General features: G+C 48.0%; 1 protein-coding gene across 4 annotated transcripts in view; it reads right to left on the bottom strand.

The window, feature by feature from the left end:
- Window positions 1-930: 930 nt before the first annotated feature.
- The window catches only part of SYTL3 (synaptotagmin like 3), a gene marked incomplete at both ends in the record, with an annotated part of 76408 nt that continues 55254 nt past the window's right edge, over window positions 931-22084 (bottom strand). For 3 of the 4 annotated variants that reach the window (XM_079716796.1, XM_079716799.1, XM_079716797.1), the window contains 7 exons: window positions 931-1040; window positions 1799-2004; window positions 2958-3063; window positions 3970-4075; window positions 6091-6261; window positions 9470-9572; window positions 16360-16538. In XM_079716796.1, coding sequence (XP_079572922.1) covers window positions 931-1040; window positions 1799-2004; window positions 2958-3063; window positions 3970-4075; window positions 6091-6261; window positions 9470-9572; window positions 16360-16538 — 981 coding nt within the window. The remainder of the gene's footprint in view (window positions 1041-1798; window positions 2005-2957; window positions 3064-3969; window positions 4076-6090; window positions 6262-9469; window positions 9573-16359; window positions 16539-22084) is intronic. The other variant, XM_079716798.1, reaches the window with a different exon arrangement.

The raw sequence follows: 22084 nt of genomic DNA, 5'->3' as shown, positions 1-22084 counted from the left end.
AGTAATGAAGCTGATTAACTGTTGTAATCTCATCTGGGAAAATGGCTTTTTACTTTTAAGCATTCCTTGTGTGTATAATTGACTGCACAATTTGAATTTTCTATCAGAGCTGCTTGTTTGGAAAAGGACTCACAGGCTGTTCTGATAATTCAGACTCCAGCCGTGAGGCTCTTCTGACCCAGTCAGCATCTCAGTCCCTCCACCAGCAGAACCTGCTCCGACCTCCTTCCCCTCCCGACCACGTCCTTGAACAGGCAGCAGGTGTCCGCACTCACTCGGCGCCACTTCTGCTCACTCGCATCCTGCCTCTGCACGCTCTGCTCGGTCCTTTTCCTTTCAGATGTCCTGTGAGGATGAACCCAAAGGCCTGCGGGATGCGGCGGCAGGTATCTCTGGGCAGGTGCTGCGGGAGCAGCCCTTCTCGGACTCAGCGCCCGCACAGCCTGGCAGCCGCGCTGTATGGGGCTGGGCAGCCCTTGGCTGACCTACCGGAAACGGGCATCCCTCAGCACCCCGTGGGGACGGCTGACCTCCTCCAGAAACGGTTCTCCACGGCAGAATGGTAGGAACTGACTACCCACCACGTTCTTCTTTTCCCTTTGAAACGCACATAACAAGGCCATAATTTTCACTATTTGATAAGCACAGGGAGACGGGGATAACTGTTGAACATTTATTGAAATTTTCCACATCTCTCAAAGCACAGATAACCAACCTGAGACCTAACTAACGTAGCATCGATAATGGTTCTGTCTAAATACACACAGAGGAATGTGGAAGAACGTCTCAGCGGCAGGACGGCTGTAGACGGGGAGAGCTCACACTCCCCAGGGCCCTTCGCCACCCCCCACCCCTGTGCCTGCACGCCCAGCCCCGCAGCCGACCATCAGGCCCCGGCACCTGCAACCCCGCTGCGCCCGGAGCCTCCGGTCAGTGCAGGGTGAGGGTCATGTCTGTCCACAGGTTGGGGCTGGAGAGCACTTTCTGCCACTGGAGCCTGGACTGTGAGCACGAGTCTGCGCCGCCCGCTGGCTCTTCCTCTGCGTGTGAGCAAAGGGACAGATTAGGGATGATGGTGGCCAGGGGACACTCACCGTCCTTTCGCGGCTTTTTAAAAAAGGACTGGCACGAAAGTATACAGTAACTTCTCACCAGAACTTAAGACCATATTAAACGTGCCCCGCCAGTGAGGAGAGGAGTTCCTTAGAGGAAAGGGTGTTCTTTGGACAGTGTTCCTTCAAAACAAATTGTAATTTAACAGCGGGTCTCATTTCTCTTCAGTGGTCTCAGAGGCCCTGGGAATGTGTGCGGGTGTTTTGGCTGTGACAGTGTTTGGGGGGCCCTGCTGCCCCCCCCATGAAAAGCCAGCAGCACTTCTGCTGAGCGACACTGAAAAGCATCCCCCTCTAGTCCCTCTATTGATGAAATACTTTCTGAATTGCCATTTATTTGGGTTAAGAAGATATTCTCCTTTAAGAAAATAATCCTTTTATGATATGATTTGCCAAAAACAAAAGCAAATACTGTACCCAGCCCATTTTGAGACCTTGAATTTTTGTTTCTTTAGCAGAGCTAAATCTCATTTAAATCGTTGAAATGCTTTGCTGTATTACGGCTCAGTTGTAAAGTAAAAGCTAGAACTAAGTGATTTCCATTTATGATGGGTTAGGCAGTTTCACAGCCAGTAAGGTCACCTGCCATCATGGAAACACTTTTTCTTTTAATGGTATCCATGTAGGTAGGACAGTCACTAAGGATCACCGATGCAGCTTGGGCCTTACAAATATCTCAGACTTACTGGAACCAAGCCTGGCGCCTCCCAGCAAGCGGTCGTTCACACCGAAGGTGGCCTGGTCCCAAACGGTTAACTCTAGGGTGGCTTGCCTCAGCTGAGAAGGGGTGACCCCTTTGAAAACGAAGGAGTGTTTCCACTGGGGACAGGCTTGCTTCTTCAGGACGGGGGACTTCAGCCTCAACCTCTGCTGGTCTGGCAGCGTGAGACAGCTGCACAAGGAAAGAGATTCGAACCCTGTAAGCTCCGCCCACCACACGGCCCCTCTCTCTGTTGGTACTTGCTCATCAGTGAGCCTGAGTGCTCAGAAAAGTGCTAAACCCACTGCAGAACAAAAATTGTGAGCAAGGAACAAGAAAGGGCATTTTGAGATTTGGCTACGTGACCTCTCACACTAGGATGTTCCAAATTTCCCTTAGAGCTGAACTCTGCTCCGGGTACTCTATTAAGGGAACTTTGGGATTCTAGGCCACGTGGCCCTTGTCTTAATCCGCCTCCTTGGTATGACGACCACCAGGCGACAGCAGGCTCCTTAGACCTGCTTCCCAGGGATCAGGACTCTGCACACACGTTATCTCCTTTAACCCTGTGCTCAGGAAAATAAATGCAGAAGGGCTAAGTCACTTGCTCAAGGCCGTACAGATAAGTGGAAGGAAGGCTTAGGAGATGAACTCGGTTCTGTCTGGATGAGGTAAGCCATCATTTTTCCATTATGTCACTGACTGGGGATTTAGCAATTCTATATACTTATTAATGGTGTTTGCTTTACTTTTGGAGACACCATTACACCCGAAGTGAATAAGAATGAAGCATGCAGTCATCTGTCTGACTGTTAATCCAAGAGGAGATGTTAAGCTAAAGAAATATTTACCAACCACACTGCTTCCCCCTTGCTCTCCACTCAGTCCCTAGGGCTGATTTACTGATGTCACAAGGACTGATAAGATTTGGGTTTAGTTTAAACTGTGGTATTCCAAAGCCAGCGTCAGCACTCCCAAGTCCCCTGAATTCTTGTAAACTCGTCTTTAACACACATTATGTCAGATTTTCACAGGAAAGCTAAAATAAGTTTAAAATGGCTGACACTTTTTGGCGTTCCCTTACAGGGACTATGCCATATGTGTGATAGATCAATAAGTCATATTTGATTAAATGTAATACTTACCCCTTAACAAATGAGTTTAAGGTGCCGTCTGAGCGCACGGGTAAATTCTGGGCTCCCAGCACTACCAAGCAGAGCTGGCCGTGATGTGACGGCTCATCTCCCGTCCCTGGAAGGAAAGCTGGCATTTACCGTCAGTGCTACTTCTGCGGCCCGCGACGGCGCCACCCCAGACCGGCAGCTTAACCAGAGGGTGGGTTGCAGCCCTCAGGTCCCGAGGGCTCGCGGGCAGAGGAGCACGTGCCCCACTGCACGGGCAGCATGGCGGCAGCGGGGAAGGACTTACAACCCAGGGAACCGGAAGCTGCCGAGAGTAACGAGGGACCAAGGAGAGGAGGAGGCAGGGGCGTGCGCCAGCTGTGGCCAGCGGGTTGGGGAAGAGACCTCCGCTGACGGGGGCTGCCGCGGGCCACAGGGGGTGTGCTGCTGGCCTGCGGGGGCCCTGGGGGCCCGGCCGCAGAGCCCCCTCTTCCGGCAGACAGGGAGTCACGAGTCACTTCGTGGAACTGCCCCGCCTCCCGCCTTCACTCTCCACCCTCGGCTTTTCCACGTGCCCCACGTTATGAGTCGGTGACATCTCCTGAAGCTCCCTGAGGACCTTGACCCTGCCATGCAGCCGCTGCTCACGGGGCCGGTCACTCGGAGCCTTGCAGGCGCCTGAACCTCGAGTTGGGGACGAACTCCCGGCCGCCACGCAGGTGGTCAGTCTGCGAAGGGGGGCCCCAGCGGGACTGTTGGCCCAGGCAGGCCAGGCGAGCCGGCCCCCTGGGAGGAAAGCCTCCAGGCAGGTGTCTTAGGAGCCCGTAAAGCAGGCACCACGGGCCTGGCTTTGGTCGCTCGTTTCCCTTCTGAGCCAAGGCTTCCAGAGAACCTGCCTCCCAGGCTGGGCTTCGCAGGTTGGTTAGGAGGTACTGGAGCACGTGGGATCGGGGGGCGGCGGGAGGAAACGCTGGGAAACTGCCCTGGCTCTGGGGACACTGACAGACAAACGTCTGTGGGGCTGGAGGCCACCCACCTTCCTGAGCCTCCTGGAGCTTTCTGGGCCCTGCGGGGAGGACCAGTTTGGCCCTGACCACAAGTTCTCCATTATTCGTGGAAACGCTGTCTTCGTCTTTCTCTGCCTGTGGGAAGAGCAGGATTCCCCAGACCCAGAACCTCCTGGGCTTCTCTCACTGCCTCAGCTCCGTCCATGAGCGTCCCCTTCCAACCTTCCCCGGCCAAGCCTCTGCGGGCCTGGGGGAGCCCCAGGTGCTGTGGGCACACCTGTGGCAGGGCCGGGCTTCCTTCCGTTTGGGGACGTTTCACTCCTGCCCTCACCAACCCCAGCTGTGCCACCCCGGCAGATGCAGCCCAGCAGAGGCAGATGAGCCGAGAAGGCAGAGGGGCTCCAAGGCCCTGGCACATCCCCACGGGATGGCCTTAAGAAAGCCTGGACACAACCCGAAGCTGAAAAAGTAAAACAAAACAAGCCCATATCGAGTCCACCCAGGTTAGTAAAGGTTCGAGCTACCTGTCCGCGCCAGGGACTGCGGCAGGCATGGGAAACCGCGGGGTCCGGGGCTCAGTGCCCCCGGCGAGGGGCTCCCCCGTCTGCTGAGTCAGCCCCGCCCGCCCCAGAACCCACACTGAGGACCCAGGTGGCTTCTCTGGTCACGAGTGATTTCTGCCAGAAAGTGAGCGAAGGAGGGGCTTGGAGAGGGTGACTGTGACCCCATCAACATTTCACCCAGCGGGGTGAGGGTGGGATGCTAGGGAAGCGTCTAGGTTCGTCCGGTCCCACCGGCAGGGAGGAGCAGGCTGCCCCCTCAGCATCCCCATGGTTCCCTCCTGTCAGGGCCTAGGGGGCAGGCCCGTGAGTGGACCCCCTGCCCCTATCCCGCGTGGGCTGTCACTACCTATTAGCTGGGATGAGGAGGGACACCTTTCAGTCTGGTGATTTCTGTTCCTCGCCTGCTTATCCAAAGTTGACCAGCCTTGGTGGCAGCCTGCCTCGACCCGAGTAAGGGATCCTGGGGGGAGAAGGCGGGAAGGGCCCCTCGAGCGCACGGGAGACCACATCTGGCAGGGAAAATCAGGAAAGCCCTCATGGAGGAGGTGGGATTTAAGGACCGTCTTGGGCAGACCTTAGACTGCAGAAAGAATATCCAAGCGGATATTCCCAAGTGGAGTTCTGAAGACGGATTCAGGTTCTGAGAAGAGGAAGCGCAGGGCACCGGAGGGTGTGTGTGCGGCTCCCAGACCCCACAGAGAAAAGAGACAGGAGGCCCCGGGCTTAACCCTGTAGAAACCAGAGATGCCTCTCAGGAGGGGCATCGTGAATCAGAGCCTCCCTGTCTTGGGAGAGGAAAACAGAGGTAAAATGGCACCGGAGACCCTCGTAAAGACTCAGCCTCCCTGCCAGGCTTTCATGGGACTGCACATCCTGCTGCCGTTTCTTAGGCGGCAGAGCCCACCTTGTCTCCCCCTTCACAACCTCACATCTTGGATCTTGGCACAGACGTGCACAAAGCAGCCGCCCCAAGAAACGCTCCCCTTTCTCCCCGCCTCTCCCTCTCACCTGCGTGGCCCCCAGCCAACTCTGCTCTCCCAGCCTATCCGACACGGAACCCCTGGCCCTGCCTTCCTGAGGGCACTGGGTCCAGTCATTCTCACCTGTTACTGTCTGGGGAACACTGCTTGGTTGGGAGTGAAGATACAATACACAAGAGCCTGCAGTCTGAGGCGGGTCCCACCAGCGGGGCAGCCTGCTGGCCCCAGGTGTGGACTTTGGCCCAAGAAGGTCAAGACCTCCTCCGCTGGCAATAAGTGACCCTGAATTCTGGGAAACACGTGGACCCACCAGGCCGGATCCACGCTGATGTTTGGGCCACACTGGGGGTGGGACTGTTGGGGACCTTGAACAAACCTGAGCAGGTAAGGGTCCCTCGGCCCCGCCCCCCCCAGGGCCCGGCCGTGAGCCTCTGCGCCCCCGAAGCTCCTACCGCAGAGTCACAGGCTGGCAGGTGTGCGCTGGGTCCTGGGTCCCAGGCTCCCTAGGTGGGTTTTCTCTCCTTGGATCCCCTTTGAAAAGTGGGTTTGGTTCTCGTGGTGGGGTGGGGGTAGGGGCTGCCCAGACATCACCCAAAGCAGACATCACCTTGGCCTGGAGCGGATACCAGCGGGCAGACTGGGTTGTGCGGTCCTCAAAGTCCCACTTGGCCAGAGGGATGATCACTTCTCCAAGAAACACCCTCCGGGCGAACGTGCCCAGGTGCCACACAGACACCCGCAGCTGCCGGGTTGCCAGCTGGGTAGGCTCCACCTGGTACTGCGGAGGGGGAACAGAGACGGTCAACCTGGGCACCTGAGCCGCAGCTCCCAGGCCCGCAGCTCCCAGGCTGACAGCACCCAGGCCACAGCTCCCAGGCCCACAGCTCCCAGATGATTTTTAGTCTGTTACCCTCAACACCATGGCCCATTTCCAACTCTGCCCCTTGTTCCATACTCTATCTTTAAACTCTAAATTAATCTAGTTATTTCCTTCATGGCTACATGCCCCATCAGTCAAGTCCAGGCCAACAGTGCACCGTGCTGTGTCTGCTCCCTCTCAGAACGAGCTACTTTGCGGAGGGAAGCTGACCGTCCCCGCAGGTCTGCCCTCCTTGGGGCAGCTGCATGGTCTCCACCCGCTCTGCACACTGGGCAGCCCCCCTCGGCTCCCTTGGAAACACAGGCCTGCTTCTCTTTGGGTCCTGACTGCTTCCTTTGGTTGACTGAGTACACGTTTTAAAATTAGACCTAGGGCTTCCCTGGTGGCGCAGTGGTTGAGAGTCCGCCTGCCGATGCAGGGGACACGGGTTCGTGCCCCAGTCTGGGAAGATCCCACATGCCGCGGAGCGGCTGGGCCCGTGAGCCATGGCCGCTGGGCCTGCGCGTCCGGAGCCTGTGCTCCGCGGCGGGAGAGGCCACAACAGTGAGAGGCCCGCATATCGCAAAAAAAAAAAAAAAAAAAAAAAAATTAGACCTAGAGGCTTCCCTGGTGGCACAGTGGTTAAGAACCCTCCTGCCAATGCAGGGGACATGGGTTTGAGCCCTGGTCCAGGAAGATCCCACATGCCACGGAGCAACTAAGCCCGTGCGCCACAACTATTGAACTTGCGCTCTAGAGCCCACAAGCCACAACTACTGAGCCCATGTGCCACAACTACTGAAGCCCATGTGCCTAGAGCCCGTGCTCCGCAGCAAGAGAAGCCACTGCAATGAGAAGCCCATGCACTGCAATGAAGAGTAGCCCCTGCTCGCTGCAACTAAAGAAAACCCACACACAGCAACAAAGACCCAATGCAGCCAAAAATAATAAAATTAATTTTTAAAAGTGTAAAAATAACATAACATAAAATAAGACCTATTTTCCATTGCCTGTTAGGTCCACAAGGCCGTGCCAGCAGACCCTGGATTGCTAGCTTCCGCCGGGTACCAAGTGTAACCAATGCCAGAGAACAAGGATAAGGCAACAGCCAACGTCACCCAGATCTGGTGTCTTGTTTCATCCTTCCCAGGCCCCCCACTGAGTGGTCTTCAAGGGGAGTGCCAGCACCCGTTGGAGTGCAGAAAGTCTCCCCCAGGAGTGTTCTACTGAGAAAACTTGGAGGATCAGTTTCTAGATCCTCAACTTTCACATGCACTTTTCTCAAAACTGGTGAAGATAGTTCTCACACCTGGTACCTTACTCCTGTGCCCTGCCCCAGGGGTGCAACCTCAGGGGGAATTTGAAATACTGGTTTCTGCCAAACTGTTAATGATTGCTCAGCTTCTTCATCTTCCCATCTTTTCCATCTCATACATATTTCTATGAAGGCTAAGCCTGGGTCTGTGTTGAGATGTTCTACATTTAGAATGAAGACACTGATTCTTTTCACTGTATCTGGAGTTTTTCAGGATAACCAAAATATTCACAATATACTAGATAAAACCAATGGATAAAAAATTGTAGGTGATTTCTTTGAGATTCTGGGTGCATTTTAAATAAAATAGTTAAAACTTTAAAAATCAAAGTATATAATGAAGTATTTAAAATATAGTCAATCCTCATCTTTGTCTCGTTTCATAAAATAGGAAATATGTCTGCCTCTGTTTAGTATGAAATACCTTAAATCTGTGATGAGTAATTTTATATATCAGCTTACACCTTTGAGGGGGTACAGAGCTTTTCAAAATTCTGTTAGCAGGTACATGAGCAAAACCATGTGAAGACTACTGTCCAATAATTCACTACTAGAGTGTCCCAGACAGGCAGCACCTTAGGTCCTGCCCACACTTGCTGAATCACAATCTGCTTTAAAAAAAAAAAAAAAAAAAAAAAAACAACCCTTGGGCTTCCCTGGTGGCGCAGTGGTTGAGAGTCCGCCTGCCGATGCAGGGGACACGGGTTCGCGCCCCGGTCTGGGAGGATCCCACATGCCGCGGAGCGGCTGGGCCCATGAGCCTGCGCGTCCGGAGCCTGTGCTCCGCAACGGGAGAGGCCACAACAGTGAGAGGCCTGCGTACCACAAAAAAGAAAAAAAAAAGTAAAAAAAAACCCTTGGGGAGTCCTTATGAACACAAATTTCGTGAAGGACTGCTAGCCCATCATGGGTCACAGCTGTACTTTTAAGTACTCTCTAAGCCTCAGTTTCCCTGTTGCTAAATGAGGATTCTAACACCTGGCTCAGAGGGTAAAGTACTTGGCCACAGCAGGTGCATAGAAAACAATGGCTATTTTCATGTCTCGAACGGGACTCTTGTGCCAGCTACCCAGATGGCCCCTGGTTGGGAGTTCACAAATGCTCCTATTTGCCAAGGAAGGCAAACAAAAGTCCTCTCCTTTCTCAGGCTTGACACATGGGATCCCCGGGCTACCCAGCCTTGAGTGGGTACATCTCTGTGCATCTGGACTATTCTTCCACCTCCCACACCTACCTGCCATCTGCACTCGCCAGACATCACCTCCAATTTTCCATCCTGAATCCCAGCAGGAGGCACTCCCTCCCTGATCTCTGCCCTAAACCACAAGTCACATTTCTTAGCACCAAGAAAATGAAACCCAAACAATTCCTCTAGACTTTTTTTTTCATAAAATAAGAAATCTAGGTATACCAGATATTACCTTCATAAAAGTACTTCATCATAATAACTCAGCAGTTTCATTTACAGGGTCCCTTACTCGAGGATACCTCTCTGATAGTCATAAAAATTCAACAGGACAAACCAATTTTAGAAATTGAGAGGCAGGCAGTTTCGTTTTTACCATTTTCTCGCAAATCATTAATCAAAGGCCATTCTCAAGTCCAGCAGACTCTGCAGTTTTTCTGTACAAAGGCTGATATTTATTTTCTACCACTTGCCACTGACTAACAGAGCCCTGCAGAAATGTTTAAGTGTCTGCACTTACATTTAACTGACTCAAGAGTTTAGAAGAACCACCCGCTGGACTCTGGCCCCAGGGGCCCATCCCAGGATGGGGAGACTCAGCACATGAATATTTGTCCAGCAAGTACCTTCAAGGTCTCCTGAAAGGTCGGCTCCACCGTGTTCTTTTGGACTCCAGTCTTGCGTTTTCCCTGGGAGGATCTGTCAGGCAGCAGATAGGTCTTTACGTACCTAGTGGCCAAACACAGACAGGACAGGGTGAAAAGCTCAGCGTCGGGGGCGGACAAAGGGTTCAGGAGGAGAATCACACGTCAGCGTTTTCTTTACCCTGCTTCCCGCTGCATTTGGGGTTGACAGCAAGGGCTCAGGGGCCGCCACTGACGGTGAACAATGACAGTGCTGGGTGCACAGCCTCTGGCTTATACAGTCTCTGGCTGGAATCCTCGGGAATGCTCCTGGGGGTGTGAAGCTCCCCGGCTTTCCTCACGGCCTACTCCTGGAATCTACTCATCACACTCCACCTGTCACTGGGTGACGACCAGGGAACCAGAGGCGCCCAGGGCTCTGTGGGTGGCAGATTTCTAACCCACCTGGATGCCGAGGCTGTGTGCCAGCTTGTCCTCCCCCGACGTACCTCTTCTCCCCAACCCGCAAGAAAACAAAGTTGAAATGGAAAGTGTATATCTCACACTTTGGTTTTCCTTGTGTGGCCTCAGACACGGCGTCCAGCCTGCTGAGGACCGGTGTTCCCGAGCCCTCTCCCTGGGTCTGGAGGCCACGCCAGCAGAGGAAGCCTGACCAAGGCCAGCCCCGCGCTGCCCCCTGCCCGCTCCATGAAGCTCCGTCCCAGGCCGGCCCCTCCACTCAGGTCCCAAGACTGCCCCTCCTGGCTCTTCCAGCAGCTTTACTGATGCAGTGACACCACTTGCCCAGGTCCTGTACCCGCAGCCTAGAAACAGGCTCAACTTTCTCAAAGCAATAAAGAGCAGGAACCCTCCCTCGACCTGGGCTCCCCCTGGAGCCCCAGTCTCAGGCCTCTTCCCCGCTTTCAGCAAACTTCTTGGCAAAGTACTCAAGGCTCATTGTCACCAATACCTCACTGCTCGTTGACTCTTAAATTGTTGATCATTACGAGACCCCTCACACATGTAAAACAGGAGACATAAAATATACCTGTATAGCTTAAAGCATTACAATAAAATACACGCCCGTGTATCCAGTCGTTAAGTCCTCTATTTCCTTTCTTATCCTCTGTCTGGATGTCCTATCCATTACTGAGAGTGGAGTATTGACATTTCCAACTATTACTGTAGAACTATTTCTCCCTTCAATTCCGTCCGTTTTTGCTTCTTGTATCTTGATGGTCATTAGGTACACAGACATTTGTAACTGTTATAACATCTTGCTGTATTGAACCTATTATTAATACAGAATGTCCTTTATCTTTTGTAAGCTTTTTTGACTTAAAGCCTATTTTGCCTGATATTGCGGTACAGCCACCTTGCTCACTCTTGGTTACCATCTGCGTGGAATATCTTCCACTTGTGTCTCTGGATCTCAAGTGAGTCTCTTGTAGATGGCATATAGTTGGATCTCGTGTTTTTATCCGTTCTGCCAATTTCTGCCTTTTGACTGGAGAGTCAAGTTCATTTGCAGTTAAGTTAACTACTGAGAAGAAGTTCTTACTTCTGTCATTTGCTGTTTCTTTTGCCTCATAGCTTTTCTGTCCCTCACTTTCTGCCTTACTGTATTCTTTTGTGTTTAGTTGATTTTCTGTGGTGAAATGTTTAAATTCCTTTCTCATTTGTTTCGTCTTGGTTTTTGTTCTATAGCTATTTTCTCCGTGGTTACCAAGGGGATTACATTTAATATCCTAAAGCTATAACACTCTAATTTGAATTTATACCAACTTAACCTCAGTAACATACAAGATCTCTACTCCTTCTCAGCTCCGTCCTCACCTCTTTCCACTGCTGATGTCACCAAAATACAGCTGTATATATGTGTGACCAAAAACACAAAGTAAGAATGCTTTTAAATGCATTAGTCTCTTAAATTATCTCGAAAACAAAGTGTGGACTTACAAACCAAAATGACAATAAGAGACCAATAATCTTTTAAAATGTCCTAAGTCATATAAAAAACAAAAAGTGGAATTACTTACCACCGTTACAATAATACTTGCTTTTATAATTGCTAGTGTATTTGCCTTTATTGAGATATTTTTTCATACGTCTTAAGTTACCGTCTAGTGTCATTTCATACCCTCTCTTACTTTTTGTTTAGCTAAGGATGTTGTAATTTCTCCCTTTTTTTTTTTTTTTTGCGGTACGCGGGCCTCTCACCGCTGTGGCCTCTCCCGTTGCGGAGCACAGGCTCTGGATGTGCAGGCTCAGCGACCATGGCTCACGGGCCCAGCCGCTCCACGGCATGTGGGATCTTCCCGGACCGGGGCACGAACCCGTGTCCCCTGCATGGGCAGGTGGACTCTCAACCACTGCGCCACCATGGAAGCCCCTCCCTCACTTCTGAAGAACAGTTGTGCTGTGTTTTCTTGTTTGTTTTTCCTTTTAGCACCTTAAATTTATTGACTCACTGCCTTCTGGCCTCTAAAGTTTCTGATGGGAAATCTGCTGATAATCTTATTGAGGATCCCTAGTACATGACGATTCACTTTCTTGCTGCTTTCAAGATTCTTTGTCTTTGTCTTTCAAATGTTGGTTTATAATGTGCCTCAGTGTGGGTGTCTTTGAGTTCATCATACTTGGAGTTCAGAGAGCTTCTTTGATGTTTATATTCATGTCTTTCATTAAATTGGGGTAGTTTTCAGCCATTACTTCTTTGAGTATTCTCTCTGCCCCTTGCTGTCTCTCTTCTCCTTCTGGGACATATGTTGCTGATGTTGGTCCACTTAATGGTGTCCAGAAGGTCCTTTAGGTTCTGTTTGCTTTTCTTTAATCTTTTTTCTTTCTGTTCCTCAGACTCAGTAATTTCCATCATCCTATCTTCAAGTTCACCTATCCTTTCTTTTTTTTAAATCAATTTATTTTTGGCTGCGTTGGTCTTTGTTGCTGTGCGTGGGCTTTTCTCTAGGTGCGGTGAGCGGCTGCTACTCTTCATTGCAGTGCGAGGGCTTCTCATTGCGGTGGCTTCTCTTGTTGCGGAGCACGGGCTCTAGGTGCACAGGCTTCAGTAGTTGTGGCACATGGGCTTAGTTGCTCCGCAGCATGTGGGATCTTCCCAGACCAGCGCTCGAACCCACATCCCCTGCGTTGGCAGGTGGATTCTTAACCACTGCACCACCAGGGAAGCCCACCTATTCTTTCTTTTACCTGCTCATACCTACCTTTGAATCCCTCTAGTAAATACTTTGTTGTTGTTTAAGGTTTTCTATCTCTTTGATATTTCTGTTTTGTTCATACATCATTTTCTTGACTTTCTCCACATCTTTCATTAGTTCTTTGAGCATCCTTAAAACAGTTGTTTTAAAGTCTCTGTCTAGTAAACCTACCATCAGATCTCTTTCAGGCACAGTTTCTGTTGATTTATTTTTTCCCTTTGAATGAGCCATACTTTCCTGTTTCTTTATATCCCTTGTGATTTTTTTTGTTGAACACTGGACATGTGTCTAATAATATGTTAACTCTGGAAATCAGATTCTCCCCCTTCCCCAGGGTTTGCTGTTTTTTGTTATTGGTTTTTTAATTGGGTTTTTCATAAATTTATTGATGCAGACTGTCTCTGTGCCAAGGAGCAGCCTGAAGTGTAAAATTAAGATCTTCTCAGATCTTTTCTGAACCTGAACCTTTCCCTGGGCATGTGTGGTCACTTTTTAATTTTCCTTGTATATACAGTTACTCTTGAATGTCCTGGTCTTTAGTATCCAGTTCCCAAGAAGGGGAAAAAAGAGAAAAATGAAGAAGGGAGACAAATAAGGGCACTGGCCCTTTAAATACTTTGTAGATCACTTCAGCCCAAGGAGGAGGGGATTGCAACAACGGGGGGAGGTGAAACAACAATGGCTGCCTGCCTTTTTTTTTTGTACCTCTGCAGTCAGAACCAGCGATCAGAGAACAGGTCCCTGATATTTGGAGGACAGGATCCTTTGCCCATCTGGCTCCTACAAGCTGTGTTCAAGCTGCTCTAGGAACATATGCACAGCTGCCCGCCAAGGGGTTGGGCATAGGGCGGATGGGTAGTTAATACTGTGCTAAGAGCCGGAATTGACTGACATTAATCTCAATTTACCATCCAAGACTTCCCCTAGGAAGTTGAAAGCCTTCAAAAGACTCCAGAATTCCAAAACAGTTCCATCAGACAGATTCTGCCGGTGCAGTTGTCTACAGGGGGAGATGGGTTCCTGAGGCCTCCTACTCTGCCTTCTTTCAGAATCCTCTCTTGACCATGTGTTTCCTTTACAAAGTATTGAGTTTTGTTCTAACAGGCATTTCACTTACTGGAAACTCAGTCTGATCCTATCAAGGATTGATTTTGCTTAGTTAGGGTGGGTTAGAGAAGCCCTACTACCAAGCTTTTCTTTTCTGGGGTCCACTCAATGCCCCACTCCACTTTGGTCAGAACACCAATCTTGGGACTTCCCTGGTGGCACAGTGGTTAAGAATCCACCTGCCAATGCAGGGGACATGGGTTCGAACCCTGGTCTGGGAAGATCCCACATGCCACGGAGCAACTAAGCCCGTGTGCCACAACTACTGAGCCTGCGCTCTAGAGCCCGCGAGCCACAACTGCTGAGCCCACGCACCACAACTACTGAGCCCACACACTACAACTACTGAAGCCCGCATGCCTAGAGCCCATAGTCCACAACGAGAAGCCACTGCAGTGAGAAGCCTGTGCACCACAACGAAGAGTAGCCCCCGCTCGCCCCAAATAGAGAAAGCCCGTGCGCAGCAACGAAGACCCAACACAGCCAAAAATAAAATAAAACTAAAAAAAAAACCCCAAAAAACACACCAATCTTTCCCAGCACTGTGCAACTCCCGGATTTTTCATTCAACTTACCACCCTCCAGTAGCTATCCTCTGACAGACCTCATGAAATCTTGTCCTGTATCTGAACAGCTTAGTATTTGGCCAAAGCCTCAAGGGATCCCTATGTGGATTTTAGGTCTACTTCTCTATGCACTTCCCACCTCACCTGCTTAAGAATAATATCTATTGAACGTTTATTATGTTCTCAACACTCTTCTAATGACTTAATATGGGCTAGTTCAGGGAAACACAACAATCCTTTGAAGTAGGTGATAATATAACCTCCATGTTACAGTGAGGACACCGAGATATGGAGAGGTTGAATAACTTATCAGAGGTCAAACCCTGTAGAGAATTATGGGAGAGACCCAACATGCTTGGAAGGTCAAGGATTGAATAAATGGAGCTGACGGGATTGGAAATGAGTCTGAAGAATGGACAGGATTGCGATTTCCACGTATGGGAGTAGCATAGGAGAAACAGTCTCAGAACAAACATGAGAAAAGCCTCATATTTGGTACAAGTCAGGGGATCGTTTTGGAACAGTGACTATTCCAATTTCTCCAGAGCAGAAGGTACAGATAGGGGAATAAAAGAAGACTAGAAATATAGGAGGAATCTGTTACAGAGAACCATAAGTGCTATAGTGATGCACCTAATTTGTCTGGCACTGAGGAGCTACTGAAGATTTCAGAGTAGAGGAGAGTGTGACTGGACCAACAATCCATTCCTTTCGCCTAGCTGGTCCTGAAAATAGTGTGCTAAAAATGTTCCACGGTGGAGGAAAAAAAGGCCAAAATGTGGTCCGTACCTTAAGCCGTGCACAGAAAATCAGTTCCAGCTCTAATATGAAAGGATCTAAGTGGGGAAAAAACTCGAATAGAAGAAAACAGAGAAGAATGTATTTATAACCTTCAGGTGGCATTCTCCTACAGACTCAAACAGCAGACATTTTAAAGGAAAAGAAGGATACATTGGACATTAAATTCTTTATAAGAAAAGTCATCATAAACAATGTCAGAAAACAAGTAAAGCTAAGAGAAGACACGTGCAATGTGTAGAACCAATGGAGAATTGTCTTGAAAATGGATTTTTAAAAAGCCAAACTCCTGTAAATAACTTTTTAAATGACAAACAATTCGATAGAAAACTGGACAAAAGATATGAAATGGGGAGTTCATAGAAGGGGAGTGTATCTTAAGTGATTAACTCATATATATCAAGTCGCTCATCTTTGTTATTAATCAGTGAGATGCATGTTAAAATAATGAGACATCATTTCATATCTACCAACTGGAAAAAAATTAATCTCTTTATGGATTGTGTGAGACAGGATTTTAATTTTATTTTTCCTACATGGAAAATCAAATTTCCCAGCACCATTTATTGAAGTTCATCTTTTCTGCATTCATTATTAATAGCCTCTTGATCATTTAAGTTCCCATGTATGCTAAGATCTGTATCTGGACTTTTGATTCTGCTCTATTGACCTCCTTGCACCCATAACACATTGTTTGAATTACTAAGCTTTTTTTTTTTGGCTGTGTTGGGTCTTCACTGCTGCACGCGGGCTTTCTCTAGTTGCGGCAAGCGGGGGCTACTCTTCGTTGCGGTGCGCGGGCTTCTCATTGCAGTGGCTTCTCTCATTGTGGAGCACAGGCTCTAGGCACACAGGCTTCAGTAGTTGCGGCACGTGGACTCAGTAGTTGTGCCTCACGGGCTCTAGAGCACAGGCTCAGTAGTTGTGGCACACGAGCTTAGTTGCTTCATGGCATGTGGGATCTTCCCGGGCCAGGGATCGAACCTGTGTCCCCTGCATTGGCAGGCGGATTCTCAACCACTGCGCCACTGGGGAAACCCTGAATTACTAAGCTTTATGATAATTCTTAACATGTCTTTTTGTTTTTATTTATTTATATATATATTTTACAATTACCTTGGTTATTCTTGCACTTTCACTTTTCCATATGAACTTTAGAATCAATATGTCTATTATCATATGCCAAAACTTAGACAAAGAAACTTACGGATTGCACTTTTTCTTCTTTTCCTCCCCATAGGCAAGGTTCTTACAGGCCTTGATGCATATTTCTAAAGAATGAGTTCTGAAGCAGTAGCGAATGGCAAATTCTATCTCTCCAGTGACATTTGCGTTGTCAAAATTGCCCATCTCTGTACAAGTGCTGTTAATGCTAATTAAACTTCCCTGAAATCAAGAATGACAGATATGTTACTTCACAGTTAATCAATGTTTTTGCAGTTCTGGTTTCAAGATAGCAAATAAATCAAAATTTATACAGAGCATGCGTCCTGACTCATGGTAAGTTAATAACACGCCAGCCAGCTTGTACTTTGCAAAATAAGTTGCCACATGCTCTGTCTTAAGGAGACGAGGCGTCCTCAGAAGGGCCTGTGCTGCCCAGATACGGTGTTTGCCTAGCAGTACGGGTTGCACAGTCTCATTCTTGAACACAAACCACTTGGGAAGAAGCGGACTATCTCCCGTGCAGTTCTGCAAAGCTAAATCTCCAAGGGCGGATAATAACCCCACGGCAGGAAGAGCCCTGGGGACAGCAGCACGGTGCGGGGGGCCGAGTGACCGGGATCAGAGGGAGCTGGACTCAGAGTTCAAGTGGGAAAATCCATCCTGTTCTCACTGGATTATGGTGAGGCGCACACGGACGAGAGTACGTACAATATGCAAAGACGACAATAAACTGTGTTTAAATTTTTATGGGTCCCCAGAATGACCAACAAAACCACCATCGTAAGTTAGGGCACCCTAAGCTGAGGTGATGTGGAGAAGTAGCGCAGGTGACAGAACAACCCGCCTCATCACTTAAATTTGCTTAGGAATTTGCCACCCTGTGCATGCAACCAATCTCAGTGACGACTCTATAGACAGAGGGAACCCCACGTGATTCCCACTTTCCCAACTGGTTCCTCAACACCGCAAAACATCCTGGAAACAAGCTAAGAAGAAAGCGCGAGTCTCTCTCACTAGAGAGAGATCAAAACAAAACCAACAACTCAGAGGGCCCCGAACCTGAACTAGCTCATGCCAAGAACCCAACCACTTTCACCACACCCAGTGCCTGGCCCTGAAAAATGTTATCCACCAACACCCATGCAACTGTTGGGATGGGAAACAGTTTTTAAATTTCACACACCCAGAAAGGCGTGGAGTGGTGAGACCGCAGGAAAAGAGTGCAGACAGAAGGTGATGGGGAGGGAAGCTTGGCAAGAGGTGTGAGCTGCTTAAGAAAAGCTGAAGGTAGGTGTTAAAAGTTCTGATAATTAACCTGCGCTCATCACGGGACTCCACCCCGGGCTACGTCAGACTAAACTGTACAGACACCAACTCTTCTGCCAAGAACAAGTAGAAAACGGAATTGAACGACAAGCAGTTTGAAGGCACTGTAGAGCTGCCAGGACAGCCAGGGTCCACGATACTAAAGAGGAGCGCAGCCAGGTGAGCCTGACGTCCTGGCTGTTTCCCTTTGAGGCATCTGTCAGTAGGTGAGCAGCAAGGCGGAAAGGCTGTGAGGCTCTGGAGCTGGACACAGTGACCAACCCAAGTGCTGGGGGCTGTGAAGAAGTACAGAACTTGAGGAGGAAAGGGAGACGCACTAAGGTGAGAGTGATGCTCGACGCTGCTTTTCCCCTCAAGGTCTTTGCTGAGTTGGAAGCCGATGCTAAGAGGCTGAGCGGCTTAGAAACACCTTCAGAAGTTTCACCTTACTAGAGAGAAGAAACTGGAGTTCAGGCCCACCACAGAGGAGGGGCCTGGTAAACGTCCAGACCCTCAGCTGGGACCCCTCAAAGGCTTTCCTCCTGCAAGTCCGAGTGCCCTGGAAGCAGACCAGTCCTCCCAGAGGCTGAAACCCAGCTCTGAATGAGCTCAGTACCGGATGGGCAAAGACTCCTGGCCTCCACCCTGGTGGTGCGCTGGAGCAAAAGCAAGTCTCCCTGAAGGACGATGACATCCATCTCTCCCATTCGGCTGGAACTCGAGGACAGCAGGGACCCTGCACGTTTCTGCCCTCTATCAAATCTCCAGCGCCAGCTCAGTGCCTGGCTCATGGTAAATCCTCAAGAAACATTTATGAAATGAATAAAGAAAGCGCATGAAGTATTTTCATTTAAAAAGTTGTCTCTGTAAATATTATGGCATGATGTGCTGTGCCCCTTGTCCTGAAGGAGCGGTAGACGTGAGGTAAGAAGACTTGGGTGACAGTCCTGACCCTGGATGACTTTAGTTACATCCCTTAACTGCAGACTCCAGAGGGAAAATATTTTAAAATAAAACTACATGGGGACTTCCCTGGTGGTCCAGTGGTTAAGACTCCATACTGCCAATGCAGGGGACCTGGGTTAGATCCCTGGTCTGGGGAACTAAGTCCCACATGCTATGTGGCTGGGCCTAAAGACTTAAAAAAAACAAAAACAAAAAAAAGCAAAAAAACCTATATGTAGGCACATCATCATAAAAGTGCTGAGAATCCAGGACAAAGAGAGAAAGCTTAAAAGCAAAGGCAAAGAAGCTATGATAACTTCCATGGAAGAAACAATAGTGCCAGGAGAGGGTGGGAGGCAAGCACTGCTGGGGAGGCCGGCGTCTTCTGTTTGGGTGGGAAGGAGAGTCGTGTGGGCGCAGGCTTGAGGAGGCTAATGTCAGTATCAGGAGGATTAGGGAATTCCAGACTCGCTCTTTTTTTTTTAAGAAGTGGGAAGGGAGGTTTATTTGTTAAGAATGAGGAAGAAACGTGGGGAGAAGTTTTGAAAAGAGGTTTAAAACGACTGAAGAAGGTGTGAAATGATTGTTGTGAGAACAGGAACCTGAGTCGCCCAGAGAAACACATCAGGATGGCTGGCACTGTGCATGCATTTGGAGCTGGTGACACAACAGGGCAGACCCAATCCCATGCACTCACACTGGGCATTAGGTCTGCCCTACTGTGTGCACAGCTGTTCAGGTGAAGGTACAGAGAAGGTGCACAGCTGGCTCATCTAGCTTGGCGTCCAGAATTAGAAAGCAACCAGGAAGCACTAAAAGTACTCATCCTTCATTTTGTAAGATAAGCAGAGGTCAAGACAGCTTGAGAACACAGTCATAGTAGGGGACATTAACACCCCACTTTCACCAATGGACAGATCATCCAAAATGAAAATAAATAAGGAAACACAAGCTTTAAATGACACATTAAACAAGATGGACTTAACTGATATTTATAGGACATTCCATCAAAAAACAACAGAATACGCTTTCTTCTCAAGTGCTCATGGAACATTCTCCAGGATAAAGCATATCTGGGGTCACAAGTCAAGCCTTGGTAAATTTAAGAAAATTGAAATTGTATCAAGTATCTTTTCCAACCACAACGCTATGAGACTAGATATCAATTACAGGAAAAAAATTGTAAAAAACACAAATACATGGAGGCTAAACAATACACTACTTAATAACCAAGAGATCACTGAAGAAATCAAAGAGGAAATCAAAAAATACCTAGAAACAAATGACAATGAAAACACGATGACCCAAAACCTATGGGATGCACAAAAGCAGTTCTAAGAGGGAAGTTTATAGCAATACAATGCTACCTCAAGAAACAAGAAACATCTCAAATAAACAACCTAACCTTACACACCTAAAGCAATTAGAGAAAGAAGAACAAAAAACCCAAAGTTAGCAGAAGGAAAGAAATCATAAAGATCAGATCAGAAATAAATGAGAAAGAAATGAAGGAAACAATAGCAAAGATCAGTAAAACTAGGGCTTCCCTGGTGGCGCAGTGGTTGAGAATCCGCCTGCCGATGCAGGGGACACGGGTTCGTGCCCCGGTCTGGGAAGATCCCACATGCCGCAGAGTGGCTAGGCCCGTGAGCCATGGCCGCTGAGTCTGTGCGTCCGGAGCCTGTGCTCCGCAACGGGAGAGGCCACAACAGTGAGAGGCCCACATACCGCAAAAAAAAAAAAAAAAAAAAAAAAAAAAAAAAAGATCAGTAAAACTAAAAGGTGGTTCTTTGAGAAGATAAACAAAATTGATAAACTATTACCCAGAATCATCAAGAAAAAAAGGGAGAAGACTCAAATCAACAGAATTAGAAATGAAAAAGGAGAAGTAACAACTGACACTGCAGAAATACAAAGGATCATGAGAGATTACTACAAGCAAGTATATGCCAATAAAATGGGACAACCTGGAAAAAATGGATACATTCTTTGAAAAGTACAACCTTCCGAGACTGAACCAGGAAGAAACAGAAAACATAAACAGACCAATCACAAGCACTGAAATTGAGACTGTGATTTAAAATCTTCCACCAATAAAAGCCCAGGACCAGACGGCTTCACAGGCGAATTCTATCCAACATTTTGAGAAGACCTAACACCTATCCTTCTCAAACTCTTCCAAAATATAGCAGAGGGAGGAACACTCCCAAACTCATTCTACGACGCCACCATCACCCTGATACCAAAACCACACAAAGAAAGAAAACTACAGGCCAATATCACTGATGAACATAGATGCAAAAATCCTCAACAAAATACTAGCAAACAGGATCCAACAGCACATTAAAAGGATCATACACCATGATCAAGTGGGGTTTATCCCAGGAATGCAGGGATTCTTCAATATATGCAAATCAATCAATATGATACACCATATTAACAAACTGAAGGAGAAAAACCATATGATCATTTCAATAGATGCAGAAAAGGCTTTCAACAAAATTCAACACCCATTTATGATAAAAACCCTGCAGAAAGTAGGCATAGAGGGAACTTACCTCAACATAATAAAGGCCATATATGACCAACCCACAGCCCACATCGTTCTCAATGGTGAAAAACTGAAACGATTTCCACTAAGATCAGGAACAAGACAAGGATGTCCACTCTCACCACTACAGTTTTGGAAGTTTTAGCCATAGCAATCAGAGAAAAAAAAAGAAATAAAAGGAATCCAAATCGGAAAAGAAGAAGTAAAGCTGTCACTGTTTGCAGATGACATGATACTATACATAGAGAACCCTAAAAATGCCACCAGAAAACTACTAGAGCTAATCAATGAATTTGGTAAAGTAGCAGGATACAAAATTAGTGCACAGAAATCTCTTGCATTCCTATACACTAATGATGAAAAATCTGAAAGAGAAATTAAGGAAACACTCCCATTTACCACTGCAACAAAAAGAATAAAATACCTAGGAATAAACCTACCTAAGGAGACAAAAGACCTGTATGCAGAAAATTATAAGACACTGATGAAAGAAATTAAAGATGATACAAACAGATGGAGAGATATACAATGTTCTTGGATTGGAAGAATCAACATTGTGAAAATGACTCTACTACCCAAAGCAATCTACAGATTCAATGCAATCCCTATCAAACTACCAATGGCATTTTTCACAGAACTAAAACAAAAAATTTCACAATTTGTATGGAAACACAAAAGAGTCCGAATAGCCAAAGCAATTTTGAGAAAGAAAAACGGAGCTGGCGGAATCAGGCTCCCAGACTTCAGACTATACTGCAAAGCTACAGTAATCAAGACAGTATGGTATTGGCACAAAAACAGAAATATAGATGACTGGAACAGGATAGAAAGCCCAGAGATAAACCCACGCACGTATGGTCACCTTATTTTTGATAAAGGAGGCAAGAGTATACAATGGAGAAAAGGCAGCCTCTTCAATAAGTGGTGCTGGGAAAACTGGACAGCTACATGTAAAAGAATGAAA

The sequence above is a fragment of the Hyperoodon ampullatus genome (assembly GCF_949752795.1).
Source record: "Hyperoodon ampullatus genome assembly, chromosome: 12".
In the NCBI taxonomy this organism is placed as follows: domain Eukaryota; kingdom Metazoa; phylum Chordata; class Mammalia; order Artiodactyla; family Ziphiidae; genus Hyperoodon; species Hyperoodon ampullatus.
This window is presented reverse-complemented; position numbering and strand designations above follow the sequence as displayed.